Source organism: Hydra vulgaris, chromosome 06 (assembly GCF_038396675.1).
Source record: "Hydra vulgaris chromosome 06, alternate assembly HydraT2T_AEP".
NCBI classification, from domain to species: Eukaryota; Metazoa; Cnidaria; class Hydrozoa; order Anthoathecata; family Hydridae; genus Hydra; species Hydra vulgaris.
The window spans coordinates 48950629-48973329 of NC_088925.1; the positions used below are offsets into that span (position 1 = coordinate 48950629).

The 22701-nt window shown below is 28.5% G+C and overlaps 1 protein-coding gene across 12 annotated transcripts in view; it reads right to left on the reverse strand.

Annotated features, from left to right (window-relative positions):
* Positions 1 to 1643: 1643 nt before the first annotated feature.
* The window catches only part of LOC136081934 (uncharacterized), a 74518-nt gene continuing 53460 nt past the window's right edge, over positions 1644 to 22701 (reverse strand). For 7 of the 12 annotated variants that reach the window (XM_065800366.1, XM_065800364.1, XM_065800363.1 and 4 more), the window contains 2 exons: positions 4969 to 11723; positions 1644 to 2330 (listed from right to left, as the gene is read on the reverse strand). In XM_065800366.1, the coding sequence (XP_065656438.1) occupies positions 2277 to 2330; positions 4969 to 11723 (6809 nt within the window). In that variant the 3' untranslated portion in view covers positions 1644 to 2276. The remainder of the gene's footprint in view (positions 2331 to 4968; positions 11724 to 22701) is intronic. The other 5 variants (XM_065800371.1, XM_065800370.1, XM_065800373.1 and 2 more) reach the window with 1 other exon arrangement.

The window sequence follows — 22701 nt, forward strand, 5'->3', positions numbered from 1 at the left end:
AGAAATTAACTTTACAGACCATTAAAATTAGAGTTAAACGTTTTTGTAATTTTGTGAAAATAAATAATATTGTTTTTATAATATAATATTTTACAATTAATTAATTTAGTAGTTAAAAAATAAGTGTTATTAATTTAATTTATCTAAATCTGTATTTTGTTTTTATGCAATGTTTTTGTTTATTTTTCTTCCGACCAAAAATAGTAACTTTATTTAATTTTATCATTATAAAATATTTAAACCTTTTTTTTGGTAATTTTTTTGAAGACATGGAAAAAAAAATTATAATATATCTTAAAATGTCTATCGGCATCTGAAAGCAATATTTAAATTTTCAATTTCGAAAAAAGTTTTTTCACTATACCCTAATACACATGTCAAATATAGTGTACGTAGCACAAATGAAAAATCTCTAACTATAAGAAACAGGTTGTTGCTATGCAAAACTAGGTATCCATAGCAACTATATACAAAATTTATTAATTTCATAAGAAGCGCATACCTCATTTTGGTACTCTAAATTTGGTAAATACATTACTAATTTTTAATTAGTAATTAATTTTGTCTCAAAAATTAACTATCCTCGCCCAATGTGGCACGGTATTAATGATGCATACGATGAATTAAGTGCTTTAATCAAATCCTTAAAAGCTTCAGATTCAACAAGACAAAGAGATGTTCCAGTTCGGATAAAGAAGTTTGGTAACTTCATATCAATTTCTTATTTTGATTATCAAGGATTTTTTACATTAGTATGTTTCAGCTGAGATTAAGATGTCGTTGTTGAAGTTGATTGATTATTCGGCTTTTTGTTTTGCAAAGAATCGTTTCTCATCTTCTCTAGCGTCTGGAAATGATGTTCGTTTATGCGCTGTGATGCTATCTTTTGCCCGTTGAATTGTCTTTTGGCAGACTATGCAAGTTCCAGTTCTCTTTACTGTAACGAGATTTTGCAAATATTTACTTATTTTAAAGATTTCCATTGTCTTTCTGTTTGAGGAAAAACTTGTAATTAAGCTATAAATTTTTCACTTTTTCATTGTTTTACTTATTTCTTTATTTAAAGCACTTTTACAATTAATAAGTTAAAGTTGTTATTTATAAAAGTGTTTTAATTAAAAAGATTTTATAGTGCAATTAAAATTTATTAACTTTCATTTCTTATTTTAAAACTGATGATTTTTTTGTTCCAAAAGCACATTAATTAAAAATTTCATGAAAACTAAAATTACGATTCGCTTTTTGTCTGTCTGTCTAATCGAAACAGTTTAACGGTTTTTAATAACTTGAAGTTGATAAAAAGCTATGCGCATAACTATGTAAATGCATGCGCATAATTTATCGGCGAATATCTCCTCATACAAACATTTTCGAACCCTAACATTTAATAAATTCTGTATAACTCTTGTAAACTATGATATAAAAAGGTTTAAAGTTATATAAATAATTTATTTCCAACATACTACGAACTCTATAATACTTTATTTTCAATTTAAAGTCCTTAAACAATGTTTAACTATCAAGTTATAGTTGGATAAGATCATTTTTGTTGAAGTAATTGTTTGCAAACATTTCCCGACAATAATATTTCAAACATTTGTAGCTTAATACATAAGAATAATTTTATCGTGTGTTATGAGCCATTTTAAACACCAAATATTAGGCTTTATATTTTCTAACAAAATAAATTACAAATAATAGCCTAAATCATATTAGAAATACGATTTTAATTGAATACACATTATTACAATAATATTTACACATTCTTACAAAGTTAAATGCACATTCATACACTAAAATTAAGTACATTATTTACTAAAAGTACAAATTGTTATATTATTACGAAGAGTGAAGTACAAATTATTACAAAGTTAAAAATACAATTGTACGAAGTAAAATACACATTCTTTCGAAGTTAAGTACACACTCTTACGAAGTTAAATACACAGTCATATTCTAAAAGTTAAATACACAAATATAATTCTTTTTCAGCCACTAATCAAAGTTCAAGAAAAAGAATATCCACTTTAATTCTTTACTGGCAAGAAAACGCTTTTCGTTAGTGAGGCCTCCATTGTTTTGTTCTTTCGTCTTCACATTGCGTTTTGCATCATCAAAACCAATTTCTTTAGTGATGGTTTTTCAGTCAGTCAGGGTTTTCATATATACTTGCATACATTTTTTTTCATATTTGCATTGCTTTTTCATATATACATTGTAACAGGTTGTAAAGACGAAGAGTGGATTGTTTTTGAACTTTTCTGTTCCTTGATGTTCTATCTTCTAATCCTTCCCAGCCACGATAAAAAGTTGTTAATGAAACGAATTACCTAAACACATTTTAATTTGTTATGTAAATGTAAATGTAAATGCAAACCACGTAAACATATTTGTATTGGATTTGCATCAGACCTATATAGACGTTTTGACCAGTCCACTTTAATTTTGCTTAGTAATTACTAAGTGGACAATTAGTGGCATCAACTAAAAGTAGCAAGTCGATAACGTTTCAGTATGTGATATAGCGGCTAGTTAGCGGCTAGTAATCGGCTTGCCTCTGCCACTAATGGTCCATTAAGATAGCAGATCTCCATATTATTCAAAAATATTTCGAAAATTTTTTTTAGTCAATTTTAATGATGAACTTTACAGAGATTTGTTGTGTTTAAATAATCGTAATTTAGTTCACTATAGTTTTTTAGACTTCTCCTGCAACCACCATAGTAACGAATTTATTTACTGATTTTTAGCTTTGTAGTCAAGTATTTAGAGAAAACTTAGCTTTAAAAATATCATGTTAGCCTAATAATTTACCAGTGCTCAAAAAAAATTTAAGATAAGTGTCATAGCTCAAAGTTGACTAATAATAACACATCTTTTGGATTATTAGCATCATATTAGCTTGCTTGCTTAAAAACGATTTTCATTTGAATTTGTTTGCATCTTTTAAATAAAAAATAACTTGTTGCACAACTAGAAAACGTAAATATAAATTCAAAAACAGTTATTACACATCAAAAAAAAGGAAAAGAAAAAACTACAGCCTCATTACCAATTGCAAGTTTTTCAAGTGTTAAGAAGTTTTTTTGGTAATGAATACAAGTCAAAAAAAACATTAACAGCAGGTATCAACAACAAAATTTCTTCTGCTTATACCTTATACCAACTAAAGATAGTAAAAGTTATGAAAAAAAGGTTTGTTGACAAAAAATACAAAGAAGAAGCATCATATTTTGCTAGTAACTTTTAGAATAACAACAGTTTTAGACTTTTTTTATTACACAATCATTATAAGCGTTTTTCTAGCGTTTTATTTTTTAAATACTTTGCAACACATAAAACATGTTTTCTCAACTTCTAATAAAGATTTTGATTTGAAATTTTCAGGAAATGTTCCTTGTTGTAATGTCTGAGGGTTTGTATCACAATGAAAGTTTAATGTTTATTTTAAGTATACTTTTTTATCTTTTTGGGTACTTCATTTTACCACTTTTTGAAAAAAATTGATTAACTTTAAAAGCAGTTATGCATTTTTCACATACGTGGTAGAAATCTCAGTTAATAGTACTCTAAACATAAACTGAAAATTTGGAGTTTCAGCATTTGTAAAACTTTTACAATAATACTTGAAAATTTTTTAAAGTTAAAGCTTTAATGTGTAACTAGTCCTCAATTTTTTTTAAATTTTATAAATAAAAAAAAGAAACCTAATTAATTTAAAATAAAATTTAATTGCAATTAATTTTCCATCACAAAAATTTAAACAACTTTATTTTAATGGAATCTGCTACCATAATTAACCAATGAGCAAAACTTATGTGGACTGCACAAAAACCCTCAATAGGTTCACTTAAATTCTGCAATAGAGTGTTTGCTGGGTATACTGGAGTCTTGTTAGAATATTGAAGTAATATCTTAACAATATTTTTTTTTTTCAGCAATGAGGTACTTTTTTAAAGATATGCGTCTGTTTACAGTTCCAATAATTTGTGAATTCATTGTTTAAAATAATTATACGTGGTCAAAAATGAAAAATAAAATTCTCAAAAATGTACTTAAGTGTTACCATTGAACCAAGTGTACCATTAGTATTTTATTTAATCTCTGTTAAAAGTAATGAAAGCAAAATGTACTAATGACTTTCAAAGTATTTTGAAGATAATTATTAAATGGAAACAAAATTAAATGGAAAAACTTTGCCTGAAGTAAAAATGTGGAGTGAGATATTTTTAAAAAACATCTATTAAAGACAAACATCTATCATAGACAAACATATATATGTATATAAATATATATATTAAATATACATATATATATATATATATATATATATATATATATATATATATATATATATATATATATATATATTTATATATATATATATATATATATATATATATATATATATATATATATATATATATACATATATATATATATATATAAATGCATATGTATATATATATATATATATATATATATAAATATGTAAATATATATATATATATATATATATATACATATATATATATATATATATATATATATATATATATATATATATATATATATATATATATATATATATATTTATATTGAAATTGATTCAACTCATGTCTGTGGTAAAATAATATTGTTTAGGTTTTTTTTTTTATTATCATTTTTTAAAACAAAAGCACCTAACAACAAATCTAATAAAAAACCTCATAAAGCAAAAAAGATACGTTAAAAAAAAAATTCACATAAAATTACGTTAAACCAAATTTAGCAATACACAATACAACTTAAAATGTTTTCACAACAAAAAGCGCAAATAAATATATTGACTAGTTCATACCAGAACTGTGAAAAGATAATTATTTAACTAGCAGATGTGTCAATAAAATTTAAAACCTTAGTTAAACAAAACCTAAAGATTATTAGTGCAACTAATGCCTAAAAGTAACTAAAAAAATGTTACCATACCCTATTGGGTTGTATTGATATCATATTCAATTGAAAAACTAAAGTAGATTCGCTGTCAATATGGTAGCTACGGAGAGACCTTCCATTTTCTAACTCCTCACCAGCAAAAATTAAACGCTGTTGATGTGGTGGGATACCTTTTTTGTCTTGAATTTTAGCTTTTACATTTTCAATTGTATCAGCAAATTCAACTTCTAACATGATGGTTTTACCATTTCGGGTTTCCACAAATATATGCATAGCTTCTCTTAGGCGAAGAACAAGATGAATGGTAGATTCTTTTTGAACATTGTAGTCATTGAGAGTTCTACGATCATTTAATTGCTCAGCAGCAAAAATTAAACGCTGTTGATCTGGTGCGATACCTTCTTTGTCTTGAATTTTAGCTTTTACGTTTTCAATAGTATCATCAAATTCAACTTCTAACGTGATGGTTTTACCAGCGAGGATTTTCACAAATATTAACATAGTTCCTCTTAACCGATAAACAAGACTAAGTGTAGATTCTATTTGAATATTGTAGTCATTGAGAGTCCTTTCATTGTCTAACTCCATACCAGCAAAAACTAAACACTGTTGATCTGGTGGGATACCTTCTTTGTCTTGAATTTTAGCTTTTACATTTTCAATTGTATCAGCAAGTTCAATATCTAACATGATAGTTTTACTATTTCTGGTTTCCACAAATATATGCATAGCTCCTCTTAAACGAAGAAGAAGATGAAGGGTAGGTTCTATTTGAACATTGTAGTCATTGAGAGTTCTTCGATCTTCTAACTGCTTACCAGCAAAAAACAAACGTTGTTGATCTGGTAAGATACCTTCTTTATCTTGAATTTTAGCTTTTACGTTTTCAATTGTATCATCAAGTTTAACTTCTAATGTGATGGTTTTACCAGCAAGGATTTTCACAAATATTTGCATAGCTCCTCTTAACCGAAGAACAAGATGAATAGTAGAATTTTTTTGAACATTGTAGTCATTGAGAGTTCTTATATCGTCTAACTGCTCACCAGCAAAAACTAAACACTGTTGATCTGATGGGATACCTTCTTTATCTTGAATTTTAGCTTTTATGTTTTTAATTGTATCATCAAGTTCAATTTCTAGCGTAATGGTTTTACCAGCGAGGATTTTGACAAATATAAGCATAGTACCTCTTAACCGAAGAACAAGATGAATAGTAGATTTTTTATTAACATTGTAGTCATTGAGAGTTTTTCCATCGTCTAACTGCTCACCAGCAAACACTAAACACTGGTGATCCAGTGGGATGCCTTCTTTTTCTTGAATTTTTGCTTTCACATATTTAATTGTATCAGCAAGTTCAACTTCTAACATGATGGTTTTACCATTTTGGGTCTCCACAAATAATAGCCTAGCTCCTCCTACCTGAGGAAAAAGATGAAGGGTAGATTCTGTTTTAACCTTGTAGTCATTGAGAGTTCTTCCATCTTCTAACTGCTCTCCAGCAAAAACTAAACACTGCTGATCTGGTGAGACACCTACCTTCTCTTGAATTTTAGCTTTCACCTTGTCTATTGTATTATATGGTTTAACTTCTAACCAGATGGTTTTGCAAGCGAGGATTTCCACAAATATTTGCATAGTTCCTCTAAGCCGATGAAACATGTGAAGGGTTGATTCTTTTTGAATATTGTAATCACCGAGAGTTCTTCCATCTTTTAACTGCTCAACACCAAAAATTAAACGCTGTTTATCTGGTGGGATACCTTCCTTGTCATGAATTTTAGTTTTCACATTATCAATTGTGTCATCAAGTTCAACTTCTAACGAGATAGTTTTACCAGGGTGAATTTTCACAAATATTAGCATAGCTCCTCTTATCGGAAGAAAAAGACGAAGAGTAGATTCGTTGTGAACGCTGTAGTCTGAGAGAGTTCTTCCATCTTTTAACTGCTCAGCACCAAAAATTAAACGCTGTTGATCTGGTGGGATATTTTCTTTGTCCTGAATTTTAGCTTTTACGTTTTTAATTGTATCATCGAATTCAACTCTTAACGTAATGGTTTTACCAGTGTGGATTTTCACAAATATTAGCATAGCTCTTTCTAACTGAAGAACAAGATAAAGGGTGGAATATTCTTGAACATTGTAGTCAAAGAGAGTTCTTCTATCCTCTAAATGCTTACCAGCAAAAATTAATTGCTGTTTATTTGGAGAGATACCTTTCTTGTCATTAATTTTAGATTTTACATTTTCAATTGTATCATCAATTTCAACTACTAACACAATTATTTTACCACCGAGGATATTCACATATATTACCATAGTTCTACTTATCCGAAAAATAAGTTGAAGTGTTGATTCTTTTTTAACATTGTAGTCATTGAGAGTTCTTCCATCGTCTAACTGCTCACCAGCAAAAACTAAACACTGTTGATCTGTTGGAATACCTTCTTTGTCTTGAATTTTAGCTTTTATGTATTCAATTGTATCATCAATTTCAACTACTAACACGATTTTTTTACCACCGAGGATATTCACATATATTACCATATTTCTACTTATCTGAAAAATAAGTTGAAGTGTTGATTCTTTTTTAACATTGTAGTCATTGAGAGTTCTTCCATCGTCTAACTGCTCACCAGCAAAAACTAAACACTGTTGATCTGGTGGGATACCTTCTTTGTCTTGAATTTTAGCTTTTACGTATTCAATTGTATCAGCAAGTTCAACTTCAAGCCTGATGGTTTCACAATTTTGGGATTCGACAAATATATGCATAGCTCCTCTTAACCGAAGAACAAGATGAAGGGTAAGTTTTCTATGAACATTGTAGTCATTGAGAGTACATCTCATAACTGCATTTTCTAACTCTTGAATTGAGATTCCATCTTCTAATTGCTTACCAGCAAAAAATAAACGCTGTTGATCTGGTGGGATACCCTCTTTTTCTTGAATTTTAGCTTTTACATTTTCAATAGTACCATCAAACTCGACTTCTAACGTGATTGTTTTACCAGCGAGGATTTTGACAAATATATGCATAGGTCCTCTTAACCGAAGAACAAGATAAAAGGTAGGTTTTCTATGAACATTGTAGTCATTAAGAGTTCTTTCATCTTCTAACTGCTTACCAGCAAAAAATAAACGCTGTTGATCTCGTGGGATACATTCTCTGTCTTCAATTTTAGCTTTTACATTTTCAATTGTATCATCAAGTTTCATTTCTAACGTGATGGTTTTGCCAGTGAGGATTTTGACAAATATTAGCATAGCTTCTCTTAACCGAAGAACAAGATGAAGGGTAGATTCTTTTTGAACATTGTAATCATTGAGAGTTCTTCCATCTTCTAACTGCTTACCACCAAAAAATAAACGCTGTTGATCTGTTGGGATACCTTCATTGTCTTGAATTTTCGATTTCACATTGTCAATTGTATTATCAGGTTCAAAATCTAACGCGATGGTTTTACCAGCAGAGGTTTCCACAAATATTTTTATAGCTCCTCTTATCCAAATAAAAAGACAAAGGGTGGATTCTTTTTTAACATTGTAATAATCAAGAGTTCTTCCATCTTTTAAATACTTACCACCAAAATATAATTGCTGTTGTTCTGGTGGGACACATTCTTCATCTTGAATTTTACGTTTTACGTTTTCAATTGTATCATTAAGTACAACTTCTAATGTGATGGTTTTACTAGTGAGGGTTTTCACAAATATTAGCATAGCTCCTCCTAATCGAAGAACAAGATGTAGGGTGGATTCTTTTTTAACACTGCAGTCAGAGAGAGTTCTTTCATCTTTTAACTGCTCACCACCAAAAAATAAACGTTGTTGTTCTGATGGGATACCTTCTTTATCTTGAATCTTAGCTTTTACGACTTCAATTCTATCAGCAAGTTCAACTTCTAACGTGATGATTTTACCATTGATGGTTTTTACAAATATTAGCATAGCTCCGCTTAACCGAAAAACTAGATGAAGCGTAGATTCTTTTTGAACATTGTAGTCAGAGAGAGTTTTACCGTCTTTTAACTGCTCAGCAGCAAAAAATAAACGCTGTTGATCTGGTGCGATACCTTCTTTGTCTTGAATTTTAGCTTTTACGTTTTCAATAGTATCATCAAATTCAACTTCTACCGTGATGGTTTTACGAGCGAGGATTTTCACAAATATTGGCAATGCTCTTCTTAACTGAAGGACAAGATTAAGTGTAGATTCAATTTGAATATTGTAGTCATTGAGAGTCTTTTCATCGTCTAACTGCACACCAGCAAAAACTAAACACTGTTGATCTGGTGGGATACCTTCTTTGTCTTGAATTTTAGCTTTTACGTATTCAATGGTATTAGCAAGTTTAACTTCTAACGTGATGGTTTTGCCAATGGGGGTTTTCACAAATATTGGCATAGCTCCTCTTAATGGAAGTTCAAGATGAAGGGTAGATTCATTTTCAATTTTGTATTCAAAGAGATATCTTCTATCTTCTAACTGCACACCAGCAAAAACTAAACACTGTTGATCTTTTAGGATACCTTCTTTCTTTTGAATTTTAGCTTTCACATTGTTAATTGTATTAAAACGTACAACTTCCAAGGTGATGGTTTTACCTGAAAGGGTTTTCACAAATAGTAGCATAGCTCGTCTCCTATAAACAAGATGAAGAGTGGATTTATTTTGAACATTGCAGTCAGAGAGAGTTCTTTCATCTTCTAAATGCTTTGCATCAAAAATTAAACACTGAAATTCTGATGGGATATCTTCTTTGCATTCAATTTTATATTTTACCTTTTCAATTGTATCATCAAGTTTAACTTCTAACGTGATGGTTTGACCAGTTAGGGTTTCCACAAATATTACCATAGCTCCTTCTATTCGAAGATCAAGATGAAGGGTGAATTCTTTTTGAACGTTGTAGTCAGAGAGAGTTCTTCTAACATTTAACTCCTTACCACCAAAAAATATATGCTGTTGATCTGGTGGAGTACCGTTTTTGTCTTGAATTTTAGCTTTTACATTTTCAATTGTATCATCAAGTTCAACTTCTAACGTGATGGTTTCACCAGATAGGGTTTTCACAAATATTAGCATAGCTCCTCTTAACCGAAGAACAAGATGAAGGGTGGATTCTTTTTGAACATTGTAGTCAGAGAGAGTTCTACCATCTTTTAACTGCTCACCAGCAAAAACTAAACACTGTTGATCTGATGGGATACCTTCTTTGTTTTGAATTTTAGCTTTTACGTATTCAATTGTATCAGCAAGTTCAACTTCTAACGTGATAGTTTTACCAGTGAGGGTTTCCACACATATATGCATAGCTCTGTTTAACAGAAGAAAAAAAAGAAGGGTAGATTCATTTTCTACATTGTAGTCAGAGAGAGTTCTTTCATTTCTTAACTGCCTACCAGCAAAAATTAAACGTTGTTGATCTGGTGGGATACTTTCTTTGTCGTGAATTTTAGCTTTTACGTTTTCAATTGAATTATCGAGTTCAACTTCTAAGGCAATTGTTTTACCAGCAAGGGTTTTCACAAATATTAGTACACCTTTATTCAACTGAAGAACAAGGTGAAGGGTAAATTGTTTTTGAACATTGTAATCATCGAGAGTTTTTTCATTCTTTAACTGCTCACCACTAAAATATAAACGCTGTTTATCTGTTGGGATACCTTCCTTGTCTTGAATTTTAGCTTTCACATTGTCAATTGTATTATCAGGATCAACTTCTAACGTGATGGTTTTACCAGCGAGGGTTTCCACAAATATTTGCAAAGCTCCTCTTATCCGAACAAACAGATGAAGGGTGGATTCACTTTGAACATTGTAGTCAGAGAGAGTTCTACCATCTTTTAACTGCTCACCAGCAAAAACTAAACACTGTTGATCTGATGGGATACCTTCTTTGTTTTGAATTTTAGCTTTTACGTATTCAATTGTATCAGCAAGTTCAACTCCTAACATGATAGTTTTACCAGTGAGGGTTCCCACATATATATGCATAGCTCCCCTTAACCGAAGAACAAGATGAAGGGTGGATTCTTTATTAATGTTGTAGTAAATAAGATTTTTTCGATCTTTCAACCACCAACCAGCAAAAATTAAACGCTGTTGATCTGGTGGGATACCTTCTTTGTCTTGAATTTTAGCTTTTACGTTTTCAATTGTATCAGCAGACTCAACTTCTAACGTTATGGTTTTACCAGTGAGGATTTTCACAAATATTTGCATACCTCCCCTTAATCGTAAAACAAGGGAAAGCCTAGTTTCAGTTTGAACATTGTAGTAAGAGAGAGTTCTTCCATCTCTTAACTGCTCACCAGCAAAAATTAAACGCTGTTGATCTGGTGGGATGCCTTCTTTGTCTTGAATTTTAGCTTTTACGTTTTCAATTGTATCAGCAGACTCAACTTCTAACGTTATGGTTTTACCAGTGAGGGTTTTCACAAATATTAGCGTATCTCCTCCTAATGAAAGAACAAGATGAAGGGTAGATTCTTTTTGAACATTGTAGTCAGAGAGAGTTCTTCCATCTTTTAATTGCTCACCAGCAAAAATTAAAAGCTGTTGATATGGTGGGATACCTTCTTTGTCGTTAATTTTATCTTTTACGTTTTCGACTGTATCATAAAGTTCAACTTCTAACGTGATGGTTTGACCAGTGAGGGTTTTCACAAATATTAGCATAGTTCCTCCTAATTGAATGTCATTACTATGGCCTAAAATGTTGTAGACATTGTTCAAGGGGTTGCGAGAAATTATTGAAATCTGATTGGATGGTATAACTAAACAAATATTATGTCTTAAAATACAAACATATATTAAGATCTTTTTGAAGCATTTATTGGAAATCATCTTTTAGGATTTAACATTGCTTTTTAAAAAATGTTTTACAACCATTTGTGTACATGATTACCACTCAAATTTTTAGGTTTTACCATGAGTATTAGGTTAGAGCAGGGCATGTAGTGACACTTAAGAAACAAATGGTAGTTGCGGATAAACTAATCATAGTTAACACTGTTTTTTATAAATTTCCTAAAATATATTAATATAAGGAAATGAAAAAACAAAAGAATTTAAAATAAGTTACAACAATCAAAGTAACGAAACTCTATACCAGCAAAATTTTTACATTTTGCAAGTTGTGGGGCAAAGCGTAACAGTTAAAAAGCAGCCGTTATTCGTCAATTGTAAAGCTTTAAAAATGATGAAAAATGAAGACTCTCTATCGTCTTAATATGTTCAGACATTAACCTCTCAAAAAAGTATTAAACCCATAGAAATTACACGCCCTTACACCCATACACCACAAAAAACAAGTAGCAGCTAAAAAAAAAAAATTTTGGTGTTTTATTTTTAAATACCTCCGCTCTAACCTAACCTATATATTATTAAATTTGTAGCTACTACTAAACTTAAAATTAAACAAAATATTTTATGGATCACATAAACCACACAATAAATATGCTGAAACTATTTTTAAACATTTTTGATGAACTGGCAAATTAGCTACATGCCAATGTAGAACAAACGTAAATATGCCATATGTATCAGCAGCTTTTCTAGTTTTAAGTTCCTTTTTACTCACAGCTAAACTACATTTCATCCCAATTTGGATGATTGATCTTTCTTATATAATTTCTAGCCATCTTTGTTTACATTAAACACTAATAATAATCGAAGTTAAGTTATAAATATAAGAACTTCTTTGGATTTAATACTAATATTGCTTTTCGAAACAAGGAAAGTATTATTTCAGATTAAGAACAAAATCATCAAACTGTAAGCAGCATCACGAATATAGTCAATTATATAAATAACTTGTTGTCTCGATATGCCCCACAAGAGTCATTTGACTGAAACTAATACTATTCAAAAAGTTCAATTCCAAATATTTTTTTCAAACCAGATTCTAAAAGAGGATAAATATTACTGTCTGAAAAGCATAAAATTTTTATAAATAAAGTAAATTAGCAATAGTTCAGATAAATCTTTTGTCGTTGTATCGCTTAAAAAAATTTGCAAATTTTGTTTTTCGCAATCTTACAGATGCGTTTTGGTACTTTTAATGCATTTTGGTATTTGTAAAATTATATTTTTTTTACGATAATAAACCACAATAATTTAAAAGGTTTCATCAAAAAAAAATTTAAAAAAAAAAGTATTTAGCTGAGATATAAGGCTTCAGGCATAACTGTCTTTTTATGCCCCACTCTCCCAATATGCCCCGATCTACCTGACCTGTTTTCAGTAGTGAGTATAAAAAGAAAAAACCATTTTGTATAAGGAAATTAACTAATTTTGTTTTTACAGTAAGTGTATTTAAATAAAATAATATTATAGTTCATAGCATGGATATATTTGCCGCCACTGATGAAGAAGCTGAAATTGAAGTGGAGAAAAATAAAAATAATATTGGAAATTTAACACATTTGATTACCAAGGTAAACTTGATAATTAAAAACTTTAGTTTCAAAGGTAATAGCTACAAGCTTCTAATTCTACATTTTTTTTAGAAAATTTTATTAGTGCAACACTATATTTATTTTAGAACATCAAAGAAGCTCAAGCAAAGCAGAAAAAATATTAAGACGAGAGAGTTGGGAGAAATATAAAAATAGATAAAGAAAATACTATTATAAGTGATAAAGTTTTACATCTGGATATACGAGGTAAAAGAAGTAAAGGTGCTGCTTTTAAGCCAAGGTTTACAGGTCCATATTATGTATCCTTTGTTACAAAATGCGGCACTTTCAGACTAACTGGAGCAAATAAAGTTTCTTTAAAAGGATCACATAAAAGGTTGTACATAACAAAGTTTATTGATAATAAAGATAAAGGTACTTAAATTAATTCAGTTTGGGAAAAAGTTAATTGTTTCAAATATTTTTCAAACAAAAAAATCAAATATTTTTTTAAATTAGACACACTACAATTGTTTAATGTAACAATAAACATAATTAATCATATTTTACTAAATATAGTAAATGGTAACTTTTTTTACAGCTCGTACAGTTTCTGGGAACATTTATTTTTTTCAAACATTGATTTGTCAATATTTAAGAAAATGAGAGTAAGCACTTGTTTACTTTTTAGAAAAACTTAATACAAAAAGAGTAGTGGAAGATAGCAAAGCTTAGTAGTGGAATATAACAAAGGTATATTATTTATACATAAAGGTATGTTGTTCATACCTTTTTCATTGCCGCTTTTTTTAAAAAAAGTTTCACATCTGTGCTTCTACACATTTGTGCTTTGTATGGTTCTCCACAATTCGATTTTAGTAGCATTAAAGATGAGTTTTTTTATAAATGGATGCTGACAAAGCTCGCTTGCAGAGAGCAAATGCTTGTTTTTATTTCCATTTATAAACAATTTAAAGATATAAAAACCTTAGCTATATTAAAATAAAATCTCAGATGTAATTAAAAACCATTTTCCTTATTTTTAGATGCGTTTACAAAAAACAGCTGCCTCATTGAAGATATTGATAGATTGTAGTATTAGGAGGTGTACCTAAGAAAGCTATAGCTATTCAGAACATATTAGAGTATTATTAGCTTACTGACAAGATCATTGATTGTAGTGCAGATACAACTGCCTTTTATACTAAAAAATACAAGGTGCAATTAAGTTCCTGGTGGATAATGCGCTTAAAAGACCTGTGTTATGGCTTTTATGTAGGTAATTAAATATTTTGATTAAAAAATTTAAAATTTTGATGCACAAAACTGTGGCAAAATTTGTACATTTTGTATCTTTTCAAAATTAATCTTTTAAGGCACCATATATCTGAAAGGTATATTTCCCATGCAATAGATTATACTCAAGGTTTAACAAAGTCTCCATCACGTGCAATATATAAAGACTTTTGACAACGAAAAAAAAATTTGGCTAGAAATAAGAGGCAAATATTGTCCATAAGTTGCTTTTTTCCATTATGGAAGAGAGGAGTATATGATAGATACTGATTTTCATAGAAGGGTATAAGATACTTAGAACTTCTGCATAACAACCCTAAAATAAGATTGCTATCAAAGGGGATACTATAAAGTTCTTTGTGAGCTGATAGTCATTTTCCTTTGTGGCCATGTACCTGGTTTCCAGTTCAAACAACCAGGTGCCCATCATCAAGTTCATGACTGGTTGTCTATACTTGCTTACAATACAGCTGACTTCAAAGATTAATTTAAAGTTGAATAAAAGTGAGAATAATTTTTGAACTGAAGGAAAGAGCTGGACTAGCTACTCAGAAGCTGCTAGATTTCAATTGTCTGAAACCTGATGATTTTGAAAGGAAACCTCACCCTCCAATTCATGTGGTTCCCATGTCAGTTTTGTCCAACTTTATCACCAAGGAGTCCTGGCTGCTCTTCACATACCTAGGTATAACTACGGAAGTAATAAACGCATGGATATGCGACATCTTTGAAAATGATTCCTACAGACAACATCAAATGGAGAATGTAGCAGTAGTAAATGACAGGGCTGAGCGCCGAAATCAAACGTGTGTAGGATTTTGTAGCTGAAAGTAATGACAAAGGTTTTCTACAGGATACCATCCAGTTTGTGCAAAAAAATCAAAAAGAGGTTGGAAAAGACATGAAAAAAAGTGATTTTATGTAAATTTTATGTAATTTTAGACTTTATTTGTCTTTAAATGACCAATGTGTGTTAGTATTAACTGTTAAATGAAATTTTTTTTTTTCAGAACAAAAATTGCTGAAAAATTTTAACAGACAATTTTTTACTGTTCAATCATAAATCAGGGACACCAAGAAATTAGGCAGGGGGGCAAAAAATTCAATGCAATTTTGCATATGAAAATACCTTGTGCTGGAACCCCTTGACTTGGAGACCTATTTGGTACCAAATAAGAATGATTGAGAGAGGGGGTATTCAAAAATTGTTTGGTCAGGGTAAAAGTGGGACACCCTAATCATGGTGGCCAGGCAATTTTTGATTCAATATTGCCTGACTTTTCCCTGACTACATCGGAATTTCCTTGACTTACTGATATAAGGAATACAAATTTAGCAATAAAAAGGCAACAAATATATTTCTAATATGCAAAAAAAAAATATATATATATATATTTTGTTAATGAATCCATCAAAATTCCCTGACTTTTCCATGACTTTTGGATAATATAACATATTCCCTGACTTTTCCCTGACTTTTTAGCTTAGTTTAAAACTTCCCTGACTTTTCAAGGTTTTCCAGGTTGCTGGCCACCCTGATTTTTATACTAATAACTATTATGTAAATTAAAAAAATGGGTTTATTAAAGTTGTATTTATACTTATTTATATTTATATTGTATTAATATTAATTTGTAATTTCATACACAGGTAAGAAGCGGAAAGACTCTCTTGGTGAGATATCACCAATAAAAGCTGTAATTTGTATTTATCCGAATTTGGGTGGTTGCAAGGTATACGGTTACTCACTACAAGATACCTTGCAAGACTGTCTAAGTGAGGAAGTTGTATACATATATCTGAGGCATTTAGCAAACAATCGAGAAAAAGTAAATTTTATGTTAAAAATATTTTTGAATTTTTAAAAAATTTAAAAAATTGTATGGAAAATGTAAAATTTATTTCCCCATTTACTGCCATTTAAAAAAAAACAACGAGAAAAATGATTTTTGTTAAAGCACACAATTGATTTAATAAATACAAATACTTTGCATAAAAAGCTAGATTTTTAGTTTTGCCTCCCCCTCCCTCCTGTAAGGATTTTATAAGAATTTCTTTATGTTCTTTAAAGATTAAAATTGAAATAGCTGGAAAAAAGTATAATTTAATTTAAAAAGAGTTTTTATTTTTTGACATACCGTAAAATAGCCTAAGTTCGGTCACTTAAGCATTGAACATTTATTTATCACGCATAAATAAAAAATGTTTAATTTTTTTTTCTGAAACGTGCAGAAAATCATATTGATAATTGATATTGTAAAAATAAAAAAATGAAAAATAAAAACTTGTACTAAATATTCAATTTAAAATGAAAACATCTACTTTGACCGCACTTTCAATACCATCTCATAAGTTTGGCCACTGTGTAAATACTAATAACGTATCATAAACTTTAAGTGACAAATAATGAAAAACTAGTTTTTAAATGTTTTTTCATTGTAAAATAATGAAATAAATTCAGGTAATACCGGTAACTAAGGAAGGCGTCACCCCGGGCTAAAAAAAAAAGTCTTTTGGGGTACCAAACAAAACAAGAAGGAGCACATAAAAAAAGACCTTTTTAAATATAAGTAGTAGTATTTTTAACTTTTATTGAAATTAGTCAACTATTTAATTACTTTGGCCATTATCACATTTGCTACGCCACTAGTTAATAAAATTTAAAATCAATTTTTCAATTAATTTAAAACCGTTTTTTTTTCAATTAAGAAAAAAAAACAATACTTTGCTTTAAATGAGCTTTGTATGTTTATTAACAATTCTTGCACATATCGTTGACCATAGTTGAACAGCAAGATCCACACAATCAATCGTCACAGGATTCGCAACGCATCCATAATTGTCGTTAAGCTGTAATTTTATATCTTATAAAAATATCACAAACTTGATATTTGATAACTCAAAGAACCGTCAGTTAATTTTGAAATTATGAACAAATTTTTTATTCAAATAAAATACCATGATGTGCATCCATTATAAAAATATCAAAATTTTGTATAACACTTATCAAAATTTCATAATATTATTACTAATTGTCACCTTCGTTGTTTATCCGTAAATGACCGAAGTTAGAGTATTTCAAAATTTCACTAACTTTTTTAAAAAAAATAGTTAATTTTCAAAAATAAATAACTTTTTTTTTTGTAAATATAATAAATTTGGCATTTCTTATTAATACCAAGATTAAGTTTGATAATTTGTTTAAATAATTTGCTTATTTTAGATTTTAATAGTATGCATTTTTTCAAATTGTTGTTTCGCTAAGAATTATTTCAGCAGGTTGCATTAAAACTTTTTTTTTTTAATTATTTGCTAATTTTAGATTTTAATAGTATGTATTTTTTCAAATTGTTGTTTTGCTAAGAATTATTTCAGCAGGTTGCATATAAACATTTTTTTTTTTTTTTGTAGATTCATATTTATGAACTAATTTAAAATATTATTTGAGAAAAAAAAAGTTTGTAAAATTTGAGTTTTGCATGCCTTTTTATATTTTTTCTTAAATAACCGAAATTACATGGTAACCGAACTTAGGCGATTTTACGGAATAACAAAAAAGTCTTAGTTTAAGACAACTTTTAATTATTTAAAAAATAAAAAAATTCACCTCCTTAGGGCCAAGTCGAAGAGACTACTCTACAGTCTCTACTTCTCTTCAGTCGAGGAGGCTTCTCATATTTTTTAATTTTTTATTATTATTATTTTATTATTGTGGTTACAACCCTCTCTCAACTCTTCAACTCCAAAACACGAACCTTGACGAACAAGGCCGCTGCGTGGAGAAACAAGTTAAGCGTGGAACTACCAGGGACGTGATGGGGATCGAACTATAAACCGCTCACTTACAAAGTAAGCGTGTAACCACTACACCACTACTGGATAATATACATTAATATAGATAACTCTTACATATTAAATAAATTATTTGGAGTTACAATTAATATTTTTTATTTTATATTTTAATATATTATAATTTTTATTTTAGGCAAAAGCAAATCGAAGTTTTGGCACCAGTTGAGTTACTTTTGCTGGAAGACTTCAAACCAACTTAATGCGAAGACAAAAAGCGGTATTCAAACAAACCATCCCGTTACTTTTTTTATTCACTTCGAGGACTGTATATATCCACTTTATATATTCCAATAGGCAGTAGTAGTGCCTGTCAAAAAAGACTTCCCTCATGTTGTTTCTGTGCACTTTGTTTGTTTCACCACGAATCTGACTTAGAAAATTAGCAATCTCTTGAACTGTAATGGTTTTGGGTGCTGGATATTAAATTACGCTACTCTAGTAATTAAACAAATTGAATTAAGAATATAATAATAAAAAATGAGTTTTATTCTAGAACAAGCTATTAAAAATTGATCTTTTAATATCCTGTGTTGTTACAAATGCTCATTGGACTCTAACAATATGTGCAATTCTATTATATTATTTAAAAAACTTTTTTTGTATTAATTTAGAAAATTTTAGGTGCGGATTCTTTTTATACTTGAAGTTGTAGTCATTAATAGACAGAATCAAAAGATGTAAATTTTAATTATGAAACTATTTTACTACATTAACATCGAATTTATTTGACATTTTGCTGTTGCGCATCATTGACTCCGATTTATACCTGATACTCTGCTGCAGGTTATCAAACCAATTGAGAAAAGAATTCATCATATCAACCCTCTTAATGAACTCAAAACTTCTTTAAAGAAAGAAGAAATAAAATGGAAGTATGATATTCAAATATTGTCAATTATTATTAATGCATTTTGATTTGTATTCCATTTTCATAAATTAATTTATTTCTTTTTAAAAATTCTTATAACTTCTTGCTTTAAAATTATGGTATTTTGGTGAAATTTAAATTATTGACAGCACCACATGCAATACAAACTGACAGCGCATTATGCGGGGTCTTTTGTCTTAAGGTATATAAAAAATTTTGAAATAGGAGAAAAATAAAAAAAAATATTGAGAAAAGAAACTTAAGGAAGATTTCATGTGTGCGATTAGCGCAAGTTTATTTCTGAAACTTGAATAAAATAAAGTTAATTATGTTTAGGCAAAACAATGATAGTATAAAATCATATTTTTACTTTTTGAAGTTTTATATTTTAAGCTAAATGTAAAAAGAGTATTTAACACTATTTTTAAGTCTGCGGAAAACTTTATCAACGAAGAAAAAGTAACCATAGATTTTTAAAATTGAAGTTGCTCGAGAGTATAGGAAACGAGTTACTGATTGATAAAGGAGGTTTGAAATGATTAACACTAATAAAAGGATACAAATATATTAAATTTCAATGAATGTAAATAATATAAGTTTAAATATAGGTCACAGAAGTTGGCAAGATGAACTATGTCGTTTATGTGGAAATAAAAAAAGACCGAAAAGAAATAAAAATCAAAAGTTATACATATGGATAAAATTATTAATTTTATATTATCAAGCTTAAAAATGAAATTGTTTGTATTAAGCAAATAATTTTTTTTACAGATAAAATGTGATGATTGTATTCCCAACCAATGGTTTCATACAGAGTGCATTGGTTATTTGGAGAAAACAAATAATTTCTTAACTTGCTCAAATGTTTCTTCTTATCAAGTAAATTTATAATCAACTTCATGAAATATTGCTTTTAGTTAAGTGCAGTGTAATTTTGATATTTTATATTAATTATTTAATTAAATATGAAGTAAAATTTTTAATGAAACAAAAAACATTATAACTAACAAAAAAAATTTACGTTAGGTTTACATTGCTGATGAATAGAAGAATACAAAATAACCATTAAAAATTTTATGTAGATAGTATATGTATTAATATATAGATAAAGAAAAGTTTAACTCATTTAGCTATTTTCAGAATATATATATGAAAAGTATTTCTTTAGTATTTGAAAGTATTTGAAAGTAACTTTTTACTTAAAGTATCATATCCCCTTTGTATAACAGTCCTATCCGACGTTAAACTTACTAAAAATATACTTAGAATTTATTGTATCCCCCATGTATAACAATGATAAAAGGCATAAAACTTAATAAAAATATCATATTCCCCATATATAACAGTCGTATCCGACTTAAAACTTAATAAAAATATACTTAGAATATCATACAATACATCCTGGCACAATGTGCCGGAATGAGGAATTAAAGCAATGTTTAATGCTTTCAATTTCAAGTCAAAAAATTTCAGTCAATACGAAAGACAAATTGTCAAAAATTCTTTGACAAGTGCTATGTTATTATTTCATTGTGGTTCTTGATTTGTAATAAGTATCTAATTTCATAAATTTATGTCAAGTCATAAATTTATGTTTAATTAATTGATAAATAACTTTATTTATAAAACATGATTTTAAAATAAAAATTAAAAATTATAGTAATTTTTATTTATAAATGTAATAACAAAAAGCTTTCTAAACCCAAACATGTGCACAACATAATAGAAAAAGTATCCCAAGTTAAAATTTTTTTCTGCTGTCGATAACTATCTATTAAGTTTAATATTACGTAAAAACCGGGTTTTTTCAAGATAGCAAATTGATATTTAAACTTAAAAACTTAAAAAACAACACCTCAAGCTGTCTTAATAGTCTCTTATGAGATTAGGCTTAAAATGATTGTATTGACCACAAAATTGGATAAAAAATAGTGCCTCAAAGATATTCATTTTTTAAGAATTATTATAAAACCAGAAGAAATTGTAAAAAACTAAAATGCTTAACAAAAAATGCCCCATTTTTACCATTAAAAATCAGGCATTTTTTCCATAATATCACAGTAAAAAAATCTATTTGAAAGTATGTCATGTTGGGTCTCAAAAGAAGCGAAATTTTATTAAAGTTCAAAAATAAAAAATTGTTTTGTATTAAGATTATTAGTTTACATTTACTGCGTAAAAACAGTTGTTTTAAACATGAAAAAAATCAATTTTTTTAATAGACGCTTATGGAATATGACTATTATTTTTGAAATTTTTATGAAATTTTGGTTCTTTTGAGATCCAAAAATATATACTTTTGAAGAAATTTTTCTATAATGGTAGGGATCTGTCTGATATTTAAGGGTAAAAATGGGGTGGCTTCCCATGTCTTATAATATTATTTTTACTTTTTTTTATTCATTTACAGGTAAACGCAACTAAATATTCGTTATTAGACATTTATTTTTACCGAAGCCTAATATATATATATATATATATATATATATATATATATATATATATATATATATATATATATATATATACATATATATTATATATATATTATATTTTGTTTTGGCAAATTTAAAACGATTTTTAAGTACTTAGTATTAAACCAAAATAAATTTTTCACTTATCGTAATTCCCGATATTCTATTGATACAATTTTTAATCATCGAAGTCCTAAAAATTGCTCCAAAACAATTTTTTGCTTTTAAAATTCTAAAAATTTACAAAATTTATTTAATATTTAGTGTAATATTATGTACAGGAGCGGATACAGGCTGTAGCAAGTGTAGCAATTGCTAAAAAATTTTATTATATAATCTGATTGACATCAAAATTTCAAAAAAGTTAAACTAAAATAACATTTTGCACAATTCTCCTCTTAAATAGATTTTTAGTTTATTCTAAAATTGTCATGAACTTTCTACTACTTTTTTTTTAATTTGAAAACTTCTTCTAGGAACAATTATTCTCTGTAACAAGGTGTATGTTACAAAAATGTTATTGTATCAGGAGGTTGCTGTTTTTGGAAAACCATTGATGTAAATTCTCTTTCGAAAAGATGTCATGATAACTTGTAATACAAATTATATGTTTGATGGTCCTAAATTTGATTTGAAAATGATATGAAAACCTATAAACAAATAAATTCCTAATTATTAAGTGATCAAGTTCATTTAAGTTTAGAATCAGTAAGATAGTCAAAAAGCAAAGCAAAGGCAGTTAAGATTAATAAACATTTAGCTCAAACATTTTATGAAAAACCTTGATTAACTACAGATGGAACTCTTTTGTTGTTTGACTTTTATCCGCGTTTTCAAAAACATGCAAAATAATGGAATCAGAAAG